The sequence below is a fragment of the Athene cunicularia genome, assembly GCF_003259725.1.
Source record: "Athene cunicularia isolate RWA chromosome 3 unlocalized genomic scaffold, athCun1 chr3_part1, whole genome shotgun sequence".
Classification (NCBI taxonomy): Eukaryota; Metazoa; Chordata; class Aves; order Strigiformes; family Strigidae; genus Athene; species Athene cunicularia.
The window spans coordinates 84,953,288-84,977,436 of record NW_020799097.1 but is presented as its reverse complement, the minus strand read 5'-3'; the positions used below and the strand labels follow the sequence as shown (position 1 = coordinate 84,977,436).

At 37.6% G+C, this 24,149-nt stretch overlaps 1 protein-coding gene across 8 annotated transcripts in view; it reads right to left on the bottom strand.

Moving 5' to 3' along the window:
* Positions 1-22,323, bottom strand: part of WDR64 (WD repeat domain 64) — a 91,656-nt gene extending 69,333 nt beyond the window's left edge. For 6 of the 8 annotated variants that reach the window (XM_026844858.1, XM_026844861.1, XM_026844859.1 and 3 more), the window contains exons 1-5: positions 19,949-20,099; positions 19,099-19,229; positions 9,389-9,491; positions 8,795-8,898; positions 5,562-5,591 (exon numbers count right to left, since the gene is read on the bottom strand). In XM_026844858.1, coding sequence (XP_026700659.1) covers positions 5,562-5,591; positions 8,795-8,898; positions 9,389-9,491; positions 19,099-19,229; positions 19,949-20,099 — 519 coding nt within the window. Of the gene's footprint in view, positions 1-5,561; positions 5,592-8,794; positions 8,899-9,388; positions 9,492-19,098; positions 19,230-19,948; positions 20,100-22,206 lie in introns of those variants that run through there. The other 2 variants (XM_026844863.1, XM_026844864.1) reach the window with 1 other exon arrangement.
* Between the last annotated feature and the right edge of the window lie 1,826 nt (positions 22,324-24,149).

Here is a 24,149-nt window from a genome sequence, read left to right as displayed (position 1 = left end):
TAGAGTTTACAGTGAGTTACAGTTCTCTAAATGTCTCAAAGAGCAAATGTTTTCCTTTAACCTCTGCCTTGCCTCAAGGCCTACTATGAAAGTTTACTCTCCTGAAGGAGTTATAGGGCACCTCTTCAGCAGCCTGTGAAGGTCTACCTGCAGGTAAAAATGGGTATTTATTGGGTGCTGGCAGCTGACACTGAGACATTTTTTTCTTTCAGCTGAGGTCAAAGGCCTTTCCACAGGATGGAATAACTAAAGAGAAAGCTAGACCCCTTCTCACTGATGATAGAAACAGATGCCAGGGACACTTTGCCCCTTTGAAAATCTGATATAGTCACTGGAGTCAATTAATATATTGTAGATTTTCATATGCACAGATAAATGGGATTCAACCTTTCACATCCAGAAAAAATGAAAAACATTTAACTTTCCACAACTAAGCAACTAAACTTCACAAAATTTAGTTAGCTTCTTAATTACATTGGAGTCTCAGCCCATGCGCTTACATTCTACAGGGCCTTAGTCATGTCTGCTTCCCACCGTTCTACAGAATAACTTTGGTTCCAGCTTTATTAGGCAATTCTAGATATCAGTTTCTCTCTCATTATTCTTGCCATGTAGCTAATGATGCTGAGCCACCAAACAGGGTATAAGCATGGGCTTCAGCTGCTCTCTCTTGTCACCGTATCTGTGACTAGAAAATCAGACTGTCAAACAAGAACTTGGTAGTAGTTAGTCTCTAGGCAAATGAAACAAGGAACATGCACCCATGCATTGGCACGCAAAGGTACCTTAAACTTAGCATGTTCTCAGGGAAAATCCTTCTCTCATAGGGTTGAGAACTATTACTCCCCTAAAGAATTAGCACTGAAAGGGAAACAAATGTTGGAATAACACTTGCCTTCTGTTCTGACCATTTTTAGTGGTCAGATAGGAACCGCTCTATCCTCTAATTCATTGAGGGAAAAGCCTCTTTGGAGTTAAGTAAACATTTAAAAACCAGTCAAAATTGAGCTTGATCTTTCTTTTCCAGTGAAGCATCCTAGCCATTGTATTGTAGCATCCACTGGCTTAGAGACATGATTATCATCAAGATACTATTTCACTAAAAAGGAGAGAAAAACTGACAGAAATTGCAACCTAAGAAGCATTAAAACCACTTCTGGCTTGAAGAGTAAATAAGAACGTGTGTTCATATGAAGTTTTTTTACAAGATCTATACAAAGGCTACACACATCAGGTTATGTCTAATACACATACAAATAGAACCATATGGTATACAGATTCAACTTTTCCTTACTGCATCTGGACTGCAATGAACTTTTGAGTGAAAGCAGAAAGACATAGGTAGGGAAGCAATGAACACTCCAATAGGAGGAAAACGCTAGCCAAGACAAAATTTCTCTTGTAAGATTCTCCTCTCTAGAAGATATATATTTCTAATTACTTAGGCAGTCTACAAAAGTATCTGAAAAAATCAGGCTTCAACATGTGACATGCAATTTGTATATGGCAGCAGAAAGCAAGAATTAGTAAAAAGTACTCCAGATTTATCCTCTTCTTTCCTTTGCATTATTTATAGGCACAGTCATATTGATAACATAACAGCAAAAGCAGAAAAAAAAAGTGATTATTGAACCAGTTTATTAGTAGTTGCAGTCAGGGAAAGATCCAGCATAGAGAAATTAAAATTTCCTGGAACAGGCAGCAATAGAAGTGTTTTCATGTATACAACTGGTTTGTTCTCATCTTAAGACTAGACCAAATTGCACTAAATTTGTCTTTAATAATTCCAGTGAATTTACTTAAATTTCAACAAACATCAGTGCTTATAAAGGCCTGGAGAGAGCACAATACTGAGTTTGGCTTCCTGCATAGCATGCTCAGGAGAATGTCCACTGAGAAGTTTTAGAGCCTGACAGAGAGAGATATTTTTCAAGTCAGCTGGCACTGCCTTCCAGGCCAGTTCTTGTTCAAGGACCTCAGGCTGTGGAATAAAGAGGCTGTGTAAACAGCAGAGAATGGTGCTCTATCTTTAAGATCAAAAATGAAAGTTCTTGACCCGAACAGGGTCTTGGTGTGGCTTGAGACTAGTCAGAAACTAATACTATGAAAGTCCTGAAGACAGCAATGCACAAATTAATGTATTAATTTGATACACTGAGAAGTGGCTGAGGTCTGCCAGAGAATATAAGCCAAACAGCTGCCTAGTTGCAGCTTTAGAGCAAAGGCCGTAAGAATTTCTCTTCTTAGCGCTGCCATACTTGACAGACAAACAAGGCAGCTGCACCAGATCAACCTTTTCATTATTTCCTTGTTTCATCCTGTCACTCAAGGGCTTTATCTTCACTCCCTCATTTTCGATACAGTTTCTGTTTCAGCTTGTCTGGCTCATCCACTGTTTATGCTTTTCTGTGCTACATTTAACTGACATTTCATTTCCATTCTTCAAGAGAAGTGACTTGTTCATTACCAGTATTCCCATCATCATTCAATGATTCTATGCTAACTACTATTTTTGGGACCTGTCAGCTGGAGAATTGTTAACCCATGCACTCTAGTGGATTTCTCAGTGTTTATCTTTTAAAACAGAAAGTTATACGGTACTAAGTCAAATACTGTACAGAGTTTTAAGTATGTTATATTTATGCCTCTATTCTTTTCACTCAGTCACATAATCCCATCAAAAAATGAATTCAGGTTTTCTTGAAATGACCTGTTCTCCCTAACATCCCTGGACAAAACTGGAAATTATCTGTACTCACAGTCCATGTTCCATTTATACCATCATGATGCTGGGAAAGTTCCAATGGCTCTAGTCCACTGGATTTTACTTTCAGAACTACTATGTTTCACAGCCTTTCTGGCTCAGTATCTTCAGAGTCAAGACCTGTCACTCTGGCTGAGTAAGTCTCTGTTCTGAAATATCTTAAGAATGAGAGCACTGAATGGAAGAAGGTAGAGGAACCTCAGGACTGTTCTGCAATTTGTTAGCCACCCTCTACACACTTCATTGTTTATCAACAGGTGAAAAGTTTGGAGTCTGATAACTTGTCTCTGAATTCAGTACCTCAATTCTTTTACACAAAGATGTATACAAATATATAGCTTGATCAATTAGCTAATGCCAGTATTGATGATAATGTTAAAACTGATGAAAATGGCATAATAGTTGTAGTGAGAAAAGAATGGACTGTTATTTCTACAGATTCAAAGAAAAAGAAATGCAAGCCTTGCAAGGCAAAGGCATCTTTCTCTCTTCAGGTATTCAGAATTTCAACTAGTATAGTTCACCGAATCTTTAATAAGTAAATGGTGAGTGATGATTCACACTCACATAAGATATTGTCCTTTGATTTTTAATAAATGTTTAGATAAAAGCTATTAAAATATAACACTTCAGTTTTAATAAGCATGCTTTACAATAGAAAAACTGTGAACCAATTCTAGAGATATATCTCTCAAAGAATTCCCAAGTTAATAAACTTAATAGCATCATACATTTCAATTGTCTGCAAAGTGGCATTTATTATCTCAAAAAAATCCAGAATTTTATTACATTGCATTTTGGGATAAAGATACAGAATTTCAATTTTAAGAACAAAATAGCTTAAATTATGTTCTGCAAGCATCAAAATCTTTTAACAACCATCAAAAAGTTCAGGAACCTCAAGCCCAGTAATAGCCATTTTCAGTGCAGTAGTTAGAGGAAGAATGAGAAGAATGTAAATTGGCTAAGGACAAGACTGTTCAGTGCAAACACTTAACAATGTTAGGCAAGATCGCCTATTCCCTAAGACATGGCAGAGCACAAAGCAGAAGAGAGTAATTTTTAACTAGACCGCCTGAAAATGTCACAATCCTGCTACAAAAAAAAGTGAATATAACAGTAACAGAAGTAACATGGCATCACTAAATACTATTAAATCTGTCAGACAAAGAGCCAGAAGGATTTTATAAGGGCATGGGTTTCTCTTTTCTCTTCACTAACCATCAGCTCTCCAGTCAATTAAATGTCCCTGAGAAGCCAAAGACTTTCCCCCTGGAAAGACCTTCCACCCTATGGTAGAGATTGCTATTCTCAGCAGGAATGATCCCAACTGATCCAGTGATCCCCAGCAGCAATGATCCTCCATCCCAAAGGGAAGAAATCCAAACCATTTCTAATCAACTTCTTCCTTTCCCCAGGGAAGGCTTGAAAAGTGGACACATCTCAGCTGGGAAAGGACAGGAGAGTGGCATTTAACAACAGAGACAGCAGATCAGGCTAGGCCACACAGATCTGGTGCAGAGCTGACCAGAAGTGGGTGCTTACAGATACTAACCAGTGTTGTCTGTGGATACTAAGACTACCAGTTTCGGTATTGTATTTGTTTGGAGTCACAATCCTTACAATTGTGGGAGATACCATTACGTTACACATATCCTCTTTTCACACTTTTTATGGCAGAGATGTCCTTCACAGTGCCTAATTCTGCCATGGCTGCCAAGTATCATCCTACAGCCACAGCAAAAAGACCTCCATATCCACTTGAGGAATTGGTCCTAAGATCGGTGCTTAGCTCTCAGAGAGGAAAAGGACCCTGAAGCCACATGCTGCCTACTGCATCAGGCTGGTGCTTCAGCTTCTTCCAGCTTGTCCCCTTGGCATCTCTGGGGACAAGCACTAGACATTGTTTTGATCCTACCTTTGCATACATATTTGGACTTGGGAAGCTGTTCCTACAAACAATGCAGGAAGAAAGTACTAAAATTCACTCCTGTAACACAGCTGTAGGAGAAGCTCTAAGCTGATTCTAGTCAAATATTCAAAAAGTTGATAGGCCCCAAGAATGTTTCTCACCGTTTACCTCTCTGCATTCATTTCACAGGTTGGGTTACTCCTTGCAAGAAATTAAATGCAACAGGCCCAGAGCTGTTTTCTGAGTTGTAGTAAGGCCTGTGGTACTTCTATTACATTTTAGAATATCTACAATATCTAAGACATAATCAATAAAATGCACTGCCCCCAGCACAATATACCTACATGGATTTTTAGGGCAAGAGATCATGTCATTTTGTTAAGACTGATGACAGTTCTCTTGTCTGCAGGTCATCTGAAGGAAGCTCATTATCTCATTAAAATCTGCAGTGACACTCCCAGGGTAAAAATGAGCTTTTAAAGTATATACTGTGTAGCCAACCAATCTACTTAACAAGATGCAGAACTGCTTTTCACTAATGAACTTTTAATTTTTCTTATTTAAGTTTTACAGTGACAATTGAAGTGCTGGATCTTAGAAGAAAAAATTCTGGGAAGGTAATGGGTAAAGGAGAATTTGGTAGAAAAAGCAGCATTTATCTGAGATTTCTTTTTATCAGAGGAAAGAAATCAAGTTACTCAATGGTTTCTATAACTGAAAGGAATAAATTGAACCTGTTTGACCTACGGCATCCTATGACAAATTATGCACAAGTCTCAAGGTTCAAAGTAGCATTAGAATAATGTTCAGTTTCTAATCATTTCACTTTAGTACCTGCTGACTTTTAATTAAAATGATTTAACAGAAGGAGGATAATTAACTTACTTCAACACTAATCGTTGCCAGAACCGTCATCTGAAAAAAAACAAAAATATGTTGTAACAAGAAGTTAGCAATTAAATTAGAAGTCTGAACACAGCCAGCTCTCCTGTATCACAGGTAGAACAGAACAATAATAGCCAACAGAAAGAGTTTGCAGTTAAGATCTTCTGAGAAAGATCTTTAACCTACTTACTACCTGTTCCTCTACACATAGTGAGGAACTTAAAACCTTTTTTCCTCTCACAGTTGTTTCATGGTTTGTTGGTTGGGTTTGTTTGTTTTCAAATTGAGAGTTTGTAGTGAACAAAATAAGTAAAAAAATACCCATTTTTTACAGTGGAGTACAGATCATCTGTTCTTCTGATGGAATTGTGTGTCTAATGGTCTTGCACAGCTAGAACAGCTTCAACTCCTGTAAGAATTAGGATGTGTCATACAGAAACACAAGATAATGCTGTCCCAGATGACATGTCAACTAATGCCATTAAATGTGACTCAAAAGCTGAAGTGTTTCAATGACAGGGTGGTAGGCATACCTGTCACCATCATCCAGTAGAGACAGGGTTACCTTCTTTGTCCTTTAACAAAACTACTATCCAGTTTTCAAAAGCACTTTCAACCTTTTCCCTTCTGAAACACCCACAGCCGCTTTTTCATCTGCTCTTGCCCCTATCCCTCATTAGTAATTAATCAGTGGTGCCTCATCCCAGCAGTTCCACATTTCATAAACCAAGAAGCTAGGATCAAAATCTTCCCATAGAAGTGTGATGCTCAGTGTCATCATGGACACTGGCTTTGAGCAAAGTTTAAAACTATTATGAACCAGGAGTTTAATATCCAGGTTTGATTTTATTTACAGTAACATTAACTAGGGTGTGCACAGATAATTTTCCTTAAGGCTGCCTACTCCTACAGGTCTTCCGTGCTAATCAAGGCAGCATCCATGCCTAAGAACCTGAAAAGGGTATCTCATGTTCTAGAGTATGCAGGAAATGGCTGATAATGCAGAGCTGCATACAGGTGTTGAAGCATATTAGGTCCACACTTGTAGAAAGCAATGCTTAGCCCTCAAATAGAATCACAGAATCATTTAGGTTGCAGAAGACTGTTAAGATCATCAAGACCAACGGTTAAGCTAACACTGCCGAGTCCACCACTAAACCATGGTCCAAAGCACCACATCTACACATCTTTTAAATACCTCCAGGGATGGTGACTCAACCACCTCCCTGGACAGCCTGTTTGGATGCTTGACAACCTGTTCAGTGAAGAAATTTTTCCTAACAACCAATCTAAACCTTCCCTGGTGCAACTTCAGGCCATTTCCTCTTGTCCTACCACTTCTTACTTGGGAGAACAGACCAACAACCACCTCACTACAACCTCCTTTCAGGTAGTTGTAGAGAGTGATAAGGTCTCCCCTGATCCTTCTTTTCTTCAGGCTAAATAACTCCAGTTCCCTCAGCTGCTCCTCACAAGACTTGTTCTCCAGACAGCTCTGTTGCTCTTCTTTGGACATGCTCCAGCACCTCGATCTTTCTTGTAGTGAAGGGCCCAAAACTGAACACAATTATTTGAGGTACAGCCCCACACTGACTTCTCTGGAATATCTGTGCATCCAAGAATACCATATGTTTAATAGTCCTAAAAATGGAACAGTTAAACAAAAATAAGCCTCTCTGTCTATTTGTCAATGCACTGCTCATGAACTTATATTTTGGCACCTCAACCCAGGGCACAAGTCCTACCAAGCAGCATCTTCATATTCCCTTACCAATATGCTGCAAAGCCAAGCTAGACAAAACAGCTCCCCAGATGAGATTTTAAGGCTCAGTCTCTTTAAATCCTTGGTCTTTGGGAGAAGAATGATGCAAAAGTTGCCAACTCTGTATTTGCTTTTGTGATGTGAAGTCATATTCTAGCAACAGGACTCAAATGACTGCAATGCTAAAGAACTAGTTTTTCTTGCATCAAGATATATCAGAGCAATTCTAATGAAGTCAAAAGTCGTTTGCTCAGACAAACTGCGATCAGAGATCATAAGTAAATGACTGCCGTCGTCATGCCTTAGTCATTTTCAGAACATAGTTTTATAAGTGAAGTTTGAGGTCTCTAATTCACTGCATTAAGCAGCTGGGTGTAAAATCATTTACACTGCAGTCACTGATGTCAGAGTGACATCAGTCCAGTCTATCAAGAAGCAGTAATTTTCAACTTGAAAACAGCACGGGGAGGTAGGGGGTGGGGAAGAGAGTTGGTTTTAACATTATACTTTATGAAATTATTTTTTTAGGTACATAAGAGGGATAATGCTCTGGAGAACAGAGAACTAGGCTTTTAAATAAATTATTTCAGTATTTAGCAAAACTGCCATACTGCTTTGTTGTTTAATCATCCATGGGAGTCCTTTGTTGCTTTACATGTTCCTGGCATAAGCATTATGCAGTAATTAGCTAAAACCCCTAGAAAGCATTAGTGCTGCTTTAATGCTTTACTACATTGTCTGAAACAATTTTTAATAAACTGCTTGTATTCAAATTGTACAAATGTAAAGCACCAATGAGCATGGATGTATGATGTACCCCATAGCATCTAGAAGTGCATGCCCCTGAATAGTAATAAAATAATCTGGGGGACTCATTTACAAATTATACTTTAACAGCATCTTGAGCCTGAACTTCTACTTAAAATGGCACAGATTACAGTTCTCCTTACAGTTTGCTGATAAGGGGAGTAACTGTGAAGCAGTGTCATGCAGACTGTCAGAAAATACAAGACTTTCAGGCTTCTAGATATTGCTGTATTGAATAACTCTTCTTTGCAAACAGCTGATAAATGTTTCTGTCCATTCCAGATATTCTCAGTAGCTGTAGAAAATAGTTAATCATCTAGTTGCCACTGTATATGCAGAAGTTAATTCCAATAGCATATTTTGTATTAAGGGAAACTTTTTCTAAAAAGAAGTGCATGTTATTTTCTATTAAACTAACTTAAGAATGTCTTATTAGACATCTCTACTTTCTGTTGACTTCTGTGGACTGTTCAGTAGGTTTATAATTGAAAATAACAATGCGTATTTGCAGCTGTACCTAAAAAATATAGAAAAAGTTAACTTTAATTTTAAAAATTATTTAGCTTTTTTTTATTAGTAAGTTGCATGCTAGATCACAATTCACTCTGTTCCCATATATACTGCTTAATGGAATAATAAAAAAGTTTGTTTGAGTCAGAATTACCTGGTTGTGAAAAATAGTTAGCACTCCTTTCTGAGAGGATGTTACTGTGAAATCCAGATGGGGCACCTTCACTATACCCTTAATCACATCTTGTCTCTTGACAACTGTCAATGACAAAATATTACTCTTCATCTTACAGACATAGAAAAACTAAACAAATAGAACCATAATATCAACAATATTTTATCTTCCTGAAATGCATATCAGTACCAACTCCAAGGCAATAATGCATCATATCACAGATTATTCTATACTTGTTTTAAATAATCATGTTGCATTTTTAAATATCATGAATGCGTTATGGACGTGCTAGTTCTTTCTACATTATTTTTTTTTAAAAAAGGCAAAGAATAACTGCATAAATAAATAGTCTGAGTCAGACAAATTCATAATTTCAAAATAATTTAGGAAAATGGAGAACTGGGCAAGGCAACAGTGGACTCTTCATATGCAATGAGTTTTGTAGAAGAAACCATATATTCTGGAACATGTAAGAAGAAGAAGCATGAATAATAAACACAGACATGTGAACTTCTTACTGTACATAAAGTGTGCAACACACAGCATTAAAACAAAATAGATGAAGTACATCACCTGCATGAGTAACCCGCTGTTTTTCGGATACAAGGAAAACCATGTTTTCTTCTTTCAGCTGGGAAGACATGGCATCACTTTCTCCTATGAAATACCCAAAAATCTAAACAGAACAAAATACGACAGAATAAGCAATTCATAACAAAACTACTTCTGCAATATGTGTTTGCCTCACATTTTTATCATTTAATATTCTTTGAGTAAGTTTCCTAGTATTATTTGCCTTAACCATTAGCTACCTGTAACTTTAGATTGCTGAGATCTGCTACTCAGGCACAATCTTTCTTCAATTTTTGGAAAGAAGACAGCATACACAGAGCTTCTAGGAATAAAAATCATCTAAATGATAGAGCCGTTACTACAGCTTTGCCTTGCAATGATTTTTGTTTGTAAATAATAATCTTCATTTTCCTTTTTCCAGTTTTATCTACTTGTGCTTTCTCAGCTAGACCTCAGCTGACAGTAAAAGGCAGACAAAACAGACTTCTCTATATAAACTGAAAGACTCAAAGTAGCATAGTGGTTTAGCCTGCACAGAAGAAGAGCTTTTCCACAAAGTTATGTAGATTCCCATTTGCCTCAAAAAAAATTGAATATAAAGTCCATTTTTAAAAATTGTTTTTCTGCCATCTGCCTAAGCCTGGCAATGTTCCATTTGTACTGATGGACATCCCTACACAGGATATTCAGGCAAGTAGCTCATTTCTATTCCAGGATGTGACAGTCACTCAGCTGAAATGCTCCCCAAAGCTCAAACTCTGTACCCAACAGTAAGTCAGTCATTTCCTCAGGTAATTAGTTCAGCCCCACTCAGCTGTACAGATTTTTTATTCTCCTTTCTTATATTATGGACATTATATATACCTTCTTTCTTGAGTTCCAAAAGCAATGCCCCTTTGGATGCAAGACAAAATGTTGCACTTTTTTCTAGTTCAATATTTTTCATGGCATGCAACAGAACTCCCATATTTCTTCTTTGAGAGATTCAGATGTACATCTTTAAAAAAAATATTCTTATACAACATTACTTTTCATCCTTCACTTCATAGTTCCCTCCTTACCATGCACACAATTATTATCTATCACACATCATCAGCCAATATATCATCTATTATAGCTCCTTACATACATCTTTCTAGTTTTCTGTAATATCACCTTGTCTTTCCATCCTGTATCAAGACAGGATACAAGGTTTTTAGTATCCTAAATTCTAGGTGTATGCTCCTTCTGCAAAGTCATAATAACATAATCTTCACACATGAATAGAGAAGTGGTAATACATATTAACTGCTTTTCACATTACAGCATTTTCACTCACAGCTGATTCTCACTGTTCCACCTGAATGCCCCAGTTCTTTAGTATTAAGTACAAGGTTTCTGAAAGAATTGGTGTGGCTTAGAACAATGGAGTGTTTCCCCCCAAAAATCAAGGATGTACTCTTTCCACTATCATCAATGAATATTCTTGTAACAGGTTTGCACCTACAATACAAAGACAGTGTTACAGAATCACAAAGTCACAAGGTTGAAAATGACTTCTTGCAATCATTTAGTCCAACTTCCCTGTACAAGAAGGTCAGCTACACCAAAACGCCCAGGACCGTGCCCAGTTGGGTTTTGAATATCTCTAAGGATGGAGACTCCACAAACTTTTGGGCAAACTGTTCCAGTGTTTGATCACTCTCATCGTAAAAAAGTGATTTCTTGTGTTCAAATGGAATTTAATGTGTTTCAGTTTGAGCCCATTGCCTCTTGCCCTAGAATCACGGAATAGAATAGAATCATAGAATAGTCTGGGTTGGAAGGGATCTTTAAATGTCATCTCTTCTAACCCCCCTGCAATGAGCAGGGACATCTTCAACTAGATTGGCTTGCTCAGAGCTGCATCCAACCTGTCCTGTCAGTGGTTCTTATGAAGTTGGTCTCTCTCTTCTTCCTTTTCTCCCCAGTACGTATTTACACACAGTATTAAGAGTCTTCTCCAGACTAAATGGTCTCAGGTATCCTAACCTTTCCTCATGTGAGAGGTGCCTCAGCCCCCTAATCCTCATAGACCTTCACTGGACTTGCTCCAGTAGCTCCATATCTCTCTCGTACTGGGGAGCCCAGGTCTGGACATGGTACTCCAGGTGTGGTCTCAAGACCTGAACAGAGAGGAAGGATCACCACATTTGACCTGCTGGCAATCCTTTTCCTAAGCCATCCTAGGATGCTGTTGACCTCCTCTGCTACAAGGATACATTGCTGGCTCATGTTCAAAGGACCAAAGGTCTTTTGTGCAGAGCTGCTTCTCAACTAGTCTGTCACCAGTGCAAACTGGTGCATGGGGTTCTTCCTCCCTAGGTGCAGGACTTTGCACTTCTCTTGTTGAATCTCATGAGTTTCCTGTCAGCCCACTTCTCCAGCCTGTTGAGGTCCCTCTGAATGGCAGCAGCACAACCCTCTGGTGTATCAGCCACTCCTTCCAGTTTTGTATTTGCAAATTTGCTGAGGGTGCACTCTCTCCCATTGTCCACGTCATTAACGAAGATGTTAAAAATACTGGCTCCAGTATCAACTCCTGGCATACACCACTAGTGACTTGCCTTCAACTGTTTTTTTAAAACTTATGGGTTCAGACAGTGTTCTTTCCACCTCACTGACCACTTATTTAACCCATACTTTGTCAGCATGCCTACAAGTTACAGAAGACAATGTCAAAAACCCTACTGAAGTCAAGGTAAACCACATCCACTGCTCTCCCCTTACCCACCAAGCTAGCCACCTCACTGTAGAATCCTATCAGGTTGGTTAAGTATGATTTCTTTGATTACCCCTTTGTAAATCCATGCTGACTACTCCTGATCACCTTGTCCTACCTGTGTTTGGAAATGGTTTCCAGAATTAGTTACTCCATCACCTTCGCTAAGAACCAAGGCAAGGCTAGTTGTCCTGTACTTCCATGGATCCTTTCTCTTGTTGTTACTGAAGACAGGACTGACATTTTGTTTTCTTAACTGTATGTTTCTATTTTTCAGACAGTGGAGAACAGGCCCTTCACCTTTATGGGGACTAAGCTTTTGGTGGGAGGACCTTTTCTTTACGACTGAGTGACCTGGTATCAGGTCACTCCTGTGTCCTGACAGGATGCTGAATGCAGTTGCTGAGCTAGGCCAGTAGCTGCCCTAAAGCCAACAGAGGTGGAAGTTCTCAGTGAGACACCTAGGTGTGTCTTGTCATGCCTCCTGTAGACATGAGGCGGTACCACATCTGATCTTTTGCTTTTGCCCAGCAGGCAAAACACTGACCAAAGAAAGGGCACCTTAGAAATCCCTTACAGCTGCATAAATGGTTTGTGCTGACTCCAACATGGAGATGGGATCCCAGCAAACCCCATCCCATAATGTCCATCAGAGGTTGACATAGAAGATGAAGCAAAATGCAATTTATACATCTTTCAGATATTTGCCACTATAAAAATACAGCTTTGAAAGTGCCAACTACATTTGGGAAAGAGATGCAGAAGTCAGTTTCCCTAGTCATTGATAAATGATAGCTGTTAAGACTGTCCAGGATTGGTCTTTTAAATTTTGAAGCCATTAAATGACTAACGGTAGAATCTAATTTAACTATAATTAGTTAACTAAAGACTTCTTAAACTAAAAACTTTAATAAAAAAGTGTCTTTGAGTATGGATATACTCTTGTTGAGACTGCTGGAAACTTAGAAAACCCTTGAACATGGAGGTACTTGAAAAAGAGAAACATCATGAAGATAAAGAAATAGGAACACTTACACAAGGCCATGATCTTTTAGGTCATGGAAGTATCTTTGGAAGATTTTGTCAAGCTAAAGAGAGGCCAGATATATAGAAGTAAATTTGAAAAAATTAGGTCTGTGAGAGTAGGGAGAGAGGAACAAAGGGTCAGGGATAGAGTTCTGGGAATGGGGAGCAGAGAGAGAGAGAGAGAGAGACAGAGACAGAGATGATAGAAGAGAAATATCAAAGGAACAAAGCAACTTGACTTGCAAGACTGAGGGCATGCTCAGCAGTGCCAGAAGCAGCAGGGGAACTCAGAAGAACAAGGATGAAATACAGTCCTTTTAGAAAAAACAAGAAGACTGAAGCACAGACAGCAGAAACCATGATGGGTATTTAGGATGTTACAGAAAGTAACTGTTATCAATAATACATTTGAAAAATTAAGTGATAAAAAGGAAGATGAAGCAAAATCAAGGTTACTTACATTGTTCACAGTGGGTAATTAATGATATGTCCAGTTGCAGTTATAAATGTGATTTGTCTAACATAACTAGTAGGTTGCTAAACATTATAAGAATAAATGTATCAGCTAAGGGAGGCATATCTGTCTCTTTCCCCATCTGTCTCAAACAACAGCTGGTCTCAACTAGAATACTTAGAATACTTTCCAGTCTTAAAAAGCCAATTACCATTTCAAGCATGTAAAGGAGCAGATTTTCCCTTTTTTCTTTTTCCAGAAAAAGAAAAGTTTCACTTAAAAGGAATGAAAAGCTAAGGAGGATGAGAAAAAAGACTTAGGCTGGTCAAATGTTAAATAGAGTCAACATAAAGCTAAAAAACTTTAAAAAGTGGAAGACCTACAGATATGAGTGGAAGAAAAAAAGGATCTATGATCCTCACCAGTAAGTAATTGTGTACATCTTTAAATGTCAAGAGGTGAAAAAGAGATGAGGAGACTTTAGAGGTGTAGTACAGCTACACTTGTAAGCCTGTGGCATAGTTAGAAGAACAAAGAACACTGGCTCCTTCCTGACCATCAGTAACTCTCCAGGATTACCCAAACCATTTTGAAACTGTAGTTTGTCAGAGAAATAAATTTTTAAAAGACCACCACCATGTAATATATAGGATATAAACCATTCCCATTTTATTTTATTAAAACCCATTCAAATAAGCCTGGAAATATCTGTTTTGATCCAATCATTACATACAGGATATTACCACAATTACAGTAGATCAAAAGTTGATGCTGAAGTTATGGTTGATGTAAATTGGGTTTAGTCAACAATCAAATAATCAATGCAGCAATTATTCTGTTTCAGTGTATGCTAAATCTGGAGAATTCCAGGAGTCATTTTCTTAATTCAGTTTTCATCTTTCTCTATACCCAGACTACCCATAAAAGAAATCTTATGCTTTTGTCTGGAAAGGAGCTTAGCTTTAAGTCCCATAAGGTATAGATAACTTGTAATACATATCACCATCAGAATTCCCACTAAACAGAAGGAAACCAAAAAAGTGAAAAACTCACTGTCACTTTTCAATGCAGCATTATATTTCAAACAGTGATACATAAGGCTGTGTCAAGGTAAAGATATCAATGTCAGATTGAAGTTGACTCAAGTAGTCCGATCTTTGTCTGTTCCATAACTGAATTATCACTTTCATCATGGATTACCAGTTACCTTATGTTAAATATTTCTCCCCACAAGATAAAATAAATACAAAACCCACATTAACACTTTAATCAGGATTCTTTTGAACAGAGAAATAACAAATATTTCTATTTCATACCCTACAGAACTCAGTGTAGTCTCACTGATATCCCTCTTCTACATGAAATGCATGCTGTGAGATGCTGAAGATTCATTGAATACCACACACCTATTTTTTCAAGAAAGTTTATATACGCGGCATTTTAAAAGGCTGTCATCAGTCAGCTCACACGATAAAATTTGAGGAATGCTCTAGAAAGGAATTTTATCACAGGCAAAACCTACACAGATTTCATAAGGAAACCAAAGGGGCTTCACCTCTTTTGTTAGACCCCATACTGTGCTTGCTTGTGTAATTATGTAATGCAAATAACTAGCCTGATCGCACTGGAAACTCAAATAAGGTTTTGGAGTAAAAGATACTCACTCCAGCAAACAAACAGAACTTTTTTTCAGTTCTCTTATAAACTAATGGCCCTCAACATAATTTGCTACTGTTCTGCTTCCCTAAACAAAGGGCTGTCAGTCTGACAGTCATCATGAATTCAGAAGTACTTTTCTAAGCTGGTCCCTGCTTCATACCCATAGAGTATATCTTACTCTGTATAGGATATGTGTCTAGCTTGCCACATCTGCACAAGATATTATATCACTTCTCTCCAATCCCATACAAAAAGAAGTAAGAAGTTTGAAATGAGGTAGAGAATTTTGATTAGTACAACAACTTGACTGGTGCTGTCATGTCAGCATGTCTGATGGCAGTTGGCCATTTCAATAGCTTAGCTTGTATTACATGTACCAGCAAATCCAGAAATGGTTTTTTTTTTCCCCCTATTTTTAAAAACTTTCAAAGAAATGTTGAGAAAAGCCAGGACCTCACCTTTAAGTATCTTCTCACGGTGAAAGAGGGAGGAAGGAAGGAAGAAGGGATGACATGCAAGTAGGAGACATGAAAAGATAAAAAAATTTTTTACCTCTTATAAGGCGAACTTAATAACAGAGGAATTGGATGTAGCCTAAAGTTCTATCTGTTAAAGAGGGCTCATAGGCAAGTTCACTAGAAGGCAGTTACATATTGTTTGATGTCCTCTACAGCTGTTTCACAGATTTCCCCTAGGCCCTCCTTGAAAAAATCTTTACTGTCTGACATAAGAAAAGTTTGTGAGTAATGTGACATTATAAGTAAAAACAATGTTAAGAGAGGTATTAATCAGATTATTCATATACAGAACCTTATTTAATTGAAAGGACCAAACACATTGTGTTTAGGATGGTATTAGTAAATCACTTGATAGCAATCGTTGATAACATGTAAAGAATGAGCGTTGGGTATCTTCAAGGTTCAAATAATGCAGTGTTCCAGTGTAAATAAAATGGGAATATGCTAATGAATTTATAATTCATGACACTTGTTACCTTATGACTTTAAGTCCAGCAAAGACTTGCTATATAAGGCAGTGCCACCTATGCTATCATAGGAAAGTTACTGTGTAACCCCCATCTGGGGAACATAACTTGGAGTACACAGTAACTTTCCTAGACAGCACAGGTGGTGCTGTCTTCAGGTAAAAAACAAACAAACAAAAATCTTGCAGTAACATATAACGATGGATGCTCTTGATACAGATTGGCTCAAACAATGTAAAAATCAGTCATTTTTACAAAAGAGTTGCTTGAAACACTATCCATGGGAAAATACCTTAAAAGATACTTTTCTAGAGTAAGGGTTCAGAATTTCTTGTAACACATGCGAAAAAAAAAAAAAAGGCACCAAGTTTAAAAACAACAAGACAAAGTACTTTTTTACAAAATGTGTAAAACTTCGAATGCTATGAAAGTATCCTTTTTTAGGTGGGTTCTGACATAATTTATAAATGGATAGATTAAAATCCATCAAAGGATACTAAACACAGAGTGCAGTTGCAACTCTGGCACAGAAAATCTTTAAACTATGCACAGCCAGAAGCTAGAAGTAACCCAGATCTACTATTTCATAGTTACCTCATTCTTAGATGCTTTTTACAAAGATTTGCTATTTACCACTGCCAGAGACAGAAAAATAGATTACACAGATCTCACTCATCTACAGACTCACGTAATACATACAGAACACAGTGGCTAAAACCACTCTACTAAATGCTGCTCTACCTCTAATGCCTCACACTTAAAGTAAAGGCCAGATTTATCTCTGTGGAAAGGGGAAGAGGAAGGAGAGAAAGCAGAGGAAAGAGAGAAAAGAGAGGAAAGAAAAAAAGATATTTCTGATGCCTTAGCTAAAAGATAGACTTATCCTCAGAGCACAAATTGCATACTGTAGTCATAAGAGATTTTGCATTTTGTCAAGAAGCCTGAGGCCAATGAATATCAGTGAAGCAGTACAGGAGAAGACTCAGGCTCCAGATCCTGCTTACCTTGTCAGGAATCTAGAATGTCAGACTTTTGAGGATAAGCAGTTCTGGTAGACAACTCAGTGCTCTTTCATAAAACAAGATGGAAAAATGATTTTATTTATTTAGGTCACGCTTTAAGCTGTATTCATGTGCATATACATAATAGGCTCAAGGATCAGGGGCCAACTTCCTCAATTCATGTAAACCAGCGTAGCATAACTAATGTTTAATAAGAATTTTGATTTGCAGGTTCGGCTGATGTACCAAACAGGTAGGGGTAGAAAAGAAAAGTAGTTCACCTACAAATAAAACTGTAACCTACCCAGGCTTTACCTAATTCATTCTAATTAACCCTTCTAATCAGACTTCCAGTGGCACGGCTTTATAAGGACAGATACCTCTCAAAATTGGAAAGAGTGGTCAGAAAAATCATATATATATTTGGAATAAAAAAATAGTCCTGCTTGCTGAAATTACTGGACTGATTTTATAACCAGCATAGTAGGAGCAAATTTTGCTCTTAAGAATCTGCTAGAATTAGCAGCATGGATTCTCCCATGTGTTAAGCTGTTCTGCATGATATATTTAGAAGTCTGAAATTAGCCAGAGATAGTCAGCAGAAAATCCAGTACAGGGAATCTCTTAGCAAAAAGCTTGTAGAGACAACTCTGTCATTGGCAAAATACTCACCTGTTTACCCACATGAAAAAGGTGGGAAAGGCAGGGCTCAGCAAAGGTCTTCCATACTTAATCTTCCACTGACATGGTGATGTGGAAGAATCACAATCATGGAATAGTTTGTGTTGAAGGGAACCTTAAAGACCATCTAGTTCCAACCCCCCTGCCATGGGCAGGGACACCTTCCACCAGACCAGGTTGCTCAAAGCCCCGTCCAACCTGGCCTGAACACTGCCAGGGAGGGGGCAGCCACAGCCTCTCTGGGCAACCTGTGCCAGTGCCTCACCACCCTCATAGTGAAGAATTTCTTCCTTATATCTAATCTAAAACTATCCTCTCTCAGTTTAAAGCCATTACCCTTCATCCTATCACTACATGCCCTTATAAAAAATTCCTCTCCAGCCTTCTTGTAGGTCCCCTTTAGGTACTGGAGGCCCTCTTCAGAACTTCTCCTCACTCTAGTGAAATAGGTTAGGGATGCCTCTAGGGATTATTTTCGTATTTACAACTTCCACGTACACTGAATACTGATACAATGCTCAAGCTTCACATTCCAGGTTTTGGCACTAGGAGAATAGGATTATCCTTACTTAAACTAAAAGTATAATAGCATAGGGTACAGAATAACACAAGCTAGAAAGAGCTATATTTTTACAGTATTACAAACTCCTTCAGTTCTCAAGATCTATAGCAGGATGGATATCATCACTCAAATGTCACAAGAGAAATTCCAAAGACAGATTTTACCCTCCTATCTTCAAACGTCTTCCCTGGAAACTTGCATTTAACCAACAAATGGACAAATGCAAGTTTCTAAATTGTTTATTATCACACTAAACATGGAGCCTCTTTCCTTTTCAACTTGTTATAATTAAACATCACTTCTTGAATAAGATAACAGCAACAAATAAATTAAGACAGTTCTTATATATAGTTTTTGTCTAGATCAACCAAACCAATATATTTTATCTAATTTTCTAGCTTCAAAGGTATATCTCTTTTCCAAATAATTGTTATTTTTAGGAAATGAATGGCAGGCAGGATAACTAACATGAGAGTGCCCCATTATGCCATGGAGCTCATAAACAACAGACTCATTAACAATACATAATCAACAGCTAAATACTGTTACCTTTTAAGATTATAATTAGCTGCTTATATTTAATCAGGTTTTAGAAATCTTACCTCACACCATTCTGTCCTTGCATCAAGATTGTTGGAAATCTTCCTGAAAAAGGCCTTAACATTATGATCCTTGATTTCTGGACCAAGAAGCATCTGTGTGGTTGTATAGAACTTGTCATAGTCGATCTCATCTGTATCGATAGAACAATACACCCAGAGTTAAAAACTGTCAAGATACAGCTTCTTTCCTTATCTCCCCTACCTCCTGTTTTATTTCTCCTTCAATATCAATAGCATTCAAGTTCTGGCTCCTCACACCGTATTCACGAAAGCATTTTACAAAAAAAAAAGAAAAAAAAAGTTCAATCTTAATGTTCAGTCTTTTCAAAACTACCTGATTTGCGATGCATGACAGGAAACAGATAGATAAAAGAATAAGTGAAAAATCCTCACCTCTTCTTTCTTCCCTTACTTTCAACCCACAATTCTGGTTTGTTGATCTGAACTTGAATGGTGTCTGGAATAAAGTTAATTCTTTCATGCAACAATAGCAACTTGCATTGAGAAAAGCAAAACTTTGCCCTCATTATTTACAATTAAGCAACTGGATTTAGAGAATTCATCAGGTTTGGGCTTTTACAGATCACTAGAAACACTGCATTGTGCTAACTTGTATATGTGGCAGTTTCACTAATTCTATTTTGTGAGCAATCACCATAGCGTTGTAATTTGACCAAAAATCTTAACAGGAGGACAAAATCAGTCTCATAGAACAATCTGCCTATTTCCTGTAAAAAGCAAGAAGTCACAGTCTGAACATCAATTTCAGGTCTGTCTTATAGTCTTGTCTCAATGACACCTTCTCTCCATATGAAAATTACACTTTTCCATCAGAAAGAGTATCTCTTACCATCATCTTTGATATACAAGCCTAATCTCTCCTTTGTCTTCTGGATTACTGTTTTTTCAACTAGTTTCTGGAACTGCTTCAAAGCATTCTTGAAATCCAGCAATTCAAGAGCAGAGCAATTCTCCTTATCACAATCCTTCTTTTCAGACATCTTTTATTAACGGAAGACAAATTAAGACAGAGAGCTCTTCTTATAGCCTGGGACAGGCCTTAAATCTTAAACTCCACATGAGTTCATATGAGATGCAGCTGCGTGACAGGTATAGCAAAAAAGAGGTGACTGGCTTAGCATCTCAAGCTGGCAAACACAGCACTGGACTGCTGATGTCACAGCCTCCCATTACATCATAGAACCCTAGTTACTGGGTGACCCTAGGACATGAACCAGGAGCACTAATAACCTGGCAAAAGAGATTATTTCATGGTATCTCATGCAATTGGTGGTTGAACATGCATGAACTTTCTCACTTCTAAATCCAGACAAGGATTTCATCATGGTTCAATTCTGCTGCACTTGGCACTGCTTTAGCAATATGAGATCACATTCTCCAGAAAGAACACACCTTTGAGACTAGCTGTTGCAAGTTTATCACATCTTTCAGACTTTTGTGCTGAGTGAGAAGGAAGGAAGATTATACCAGTTATCTTTAAGTTTCATATTGTCTTCTTATGCACTGTATTATTTATAAGTTTTCTGTTAAAGGCTGCACACGAACTAACAGATCTAGGAACAGTTGCAATTGTGGATTCCCTTGGATCCACACATCATCTGGTGAAGAATGATGGAGCCAATGGTCCATTTACATTTGCTCTGTGGCAGGAGAACTGAGACCAGCTCATGTGCTACTGCTGCAAGGCTCAGCCAGGGATCTCAGTCTAGGTGGGGATGCCTGGTTTTACAGTAGAAATATGAGCATTTTACCAGAGAAGTTATGAATCATTATTCATGTTGTACAAAGAGGTCAAGGACATCCAATTCAATCAAAAAAGAACTAGAAAAGAATTTTTTGACAGTTCTTTCTTGAATGTAACATTGAATGTTTGCTTCCTTAATAAATCTCTCTCCATTTCTTGAATATATGCCTTGTTGTCCTCTTATTTTATTGAAAATCCTTACCCACTGAACTAGAACTTCCAACCAAGAAACCCAGTTACCTTGCAGAAACATTTTTTTTAAATTGCATAAATCATTATGATTGAGATTGCAAGAAGTCCAGTGATGGAGTGGTGGAGTTTTAGTTACTTTCAGGTGTCCAATTGCCTCTCCTTAAGCTCTCACTGCCATTCAAACTCCCTTTATTTGTCTTACTTAACTTCCATTTAAGTTACTTTTTCTTTCATTCTCCTAACATACAACTAATGAGACCAGAGATTAAGTGTTGGCTCTTAACATGTGCCTGCCCAAAGATCAGCTTCATGTCTTAAATGGTTACTGTTTTGAAAAGGGTCTGCATTTTAACTTGCCTCTAAACTCAGTCAGGATCTTAAAGTCAGAATACACCTATACCTAGGTACCCCAAGGACCTTTCTGTTTTTTGTTCTCAGGGCATAAAAAAAAGCAGGATGGGGCCATTCAGAAGGCAAAATTGCAGCTACCACTCAAGATGCTACCCAGCATCTTGAGATCAGACATAATTTTTGCCCTGCAAAAGCCACAGTCTCTGTGTTATATCTGTGTTATCTTTCTATCCTGCTACATCTTAAATTGTTTACTGAATAGTGGAGCTGTAAGATATGCTACTGGCATGGTGGAGAAATGAATTTATTTTTCTTCTAGCTGAAAGAGAATTAAATCCAAAACTACCCCTTGAATGAGTAACAGAGTGACTACTGAAGAAAGGGCAAGTTCTTGTGGGAATCAAGTTTCACTCATTCTTTGGAAAATGTATGATGTAAAAAGCTGTCTTGAAAGAATAGTTCAGTGCAGTGTGTTTTAAGGAGAAGGAAGCATTTTCCTGAAAAAATAGATGTTTGAAAAAGGAGTTTCACTATTTGCACCTGTGATCATTAGTAGTCTTCTATTGACTAAATAGTCTCAGTTTAAAAAAAAAAAGAAGTTCCTAAGTATTGGTAGTTAATATGTTAATTACTTTGGATCATGTTATGATCACAGATTCTCTACATATGGAAGCTAGTTATCTTGCTCAGGCTTCTAGATTGTATGCTAGACTTCAGAAGATCAACTTTCAGTCCCTACAACCCTCTACTGAGTCTGACCCCCTATGCTTGGTAACATTTTGCAAATTGTAAAGGCTTACCATTTTTTGAAACTGCCATGTGAGGCAGTGTGTTCCACTGTGAAGACAGAAGAACTGTGTTCTTGTCTTGGCTCTGCCATTTCTTGTTTCTTGGTAACTTTATCAGGTTGCTAAAATCTACCTGTAAAACAGGAACAACATCCCAACCCTGAATTAGTTCCTTTAAAATATTAATAATTCTTATACTGTCCACATTTTATGTGTGCAATATGTGCAGTTCCTTTTGTATCACTACACTATGGTGACATTAAATTCTGGCACACTATCACACTACTCCATGTCCGCTGCACATTTACATGAATATTATTGGCATAATAAATATAACTTGAACTGTAATTGAAGGTGAACAAAACTGTTCATGGCATTAGCTATGCTTAAACAAACAGTCATTTACATTTGTTCACTGATCTTCCAGTTAGTGAAGTCATTAATTCGCATTCATTAACACAATCACATATTTCTGTGATCAACAAAATTCTAAAGCATTTCAGAGAAGCACATCAGTGACAATGAATAGAGGCTGGTATCTTCTACAATTGAAAAAAAAAATGGTGCTTATGCCGAAATCACGAGAAAAGCTGTTGTCCCACTTTTTATTTCCCTCACCAGGGTAATTTGCATAATCCTATATTATTTTTTGTTTTATACCAGTGCCGACATTAGTGTTTTGTTAAGCACATGATTAAGTTTTGGATGAAAAAATCTGACCAGAACAGGCAGGCCAAAATATCCCCTTTGACCCTAATTAGTGTCCTTACTCCCAAATTTAACAGAGATATCATGAAATAAAGTTTAAATCCAGAAGAGACCTTGAGATCTTCTACTTTCACCTCCTGTGTTCCAGATCATTAAATATCAGCCATTTATCACTATAATGAGCCCAACAACTTTGTTCTAAAGCATAACTTGTGGAAAGGTATCAAGTTTAAATCTGCAGACATTAAGAGATGGAGACTCCATCATGTTTGTTCCAAAGGTTAATTGCTCAAATTGTTAAAATTTAAGCTTTCTATCTGAATTTGTGTGGCTTCAGCTTCCATTCAGCAGTTGTTGGAATATCTTCACTGTTTTAGAGTAGTAGCTGGTATATTCTCCTACTAGGGGCCTTTGTACCTGAATTACTTCTCCATTTCTTTCTCTTGTTAATTAAAGCAGATACAACTCTCTGCCTCCTACTGCAAAACTTTCTTTCAGTCATCTAAAAGATGTTTGTGTTTCTTTTCCACATTTGCCAGCTCTTCAATATCTTTAAAGAATGCTGATGCCATGTTGCTGTGTTATACCATAATAAGCAAACTGCTACTAGTCAAATAATTAACTTCAATCTATTTGTTAAAATCACTTTTCATTAGATCAAATTGATCAGTTTTTTTGTAGTGTTCTTTAGCAATTGATCTCCAGATCAGCTTCTCTATTACTTCACCCAAGGCTGATGACAGGCTCATTGATCAAGGCTTTCTTGAATTGCTGTGCATGGAGTCTCTGCTCTGTGGAGATTCTGTAGGTGAAAGAAAAATCATATATCTTTGTAGCTATCTAAAGCCTGGTATCAATCAGGCATGTTTCAAGAATATAAAAAATCACTTCTTCACAAAAACAGATAAAGACCATAGTCTTCACACACACTTGGGAACATCAGCTGAACAACATTTTTGAAACATACAGGGAAGACAAATATTTGGTATTAAACAAATTTACTAAAAATAATGCATGTAAGTGTCTCTGCATGAAATATCTAGTTCTCAAGGGAAAGTGGTGTTTCAAGATACGCTACCAAACACGAGCAATCCAACTGCTTGAAGTTCTATCATTTCCACAGGTAAGAGCACAAAAGTTTCTGGGTACTCCTCAATGGCAGTAATGAGTATTGGTTTTGATTAGAATAAGGAAAAGTGTTTGGCAGGGAAAAGCAGCACTGATTCCTGGAAAAGAGAAGGATAGCT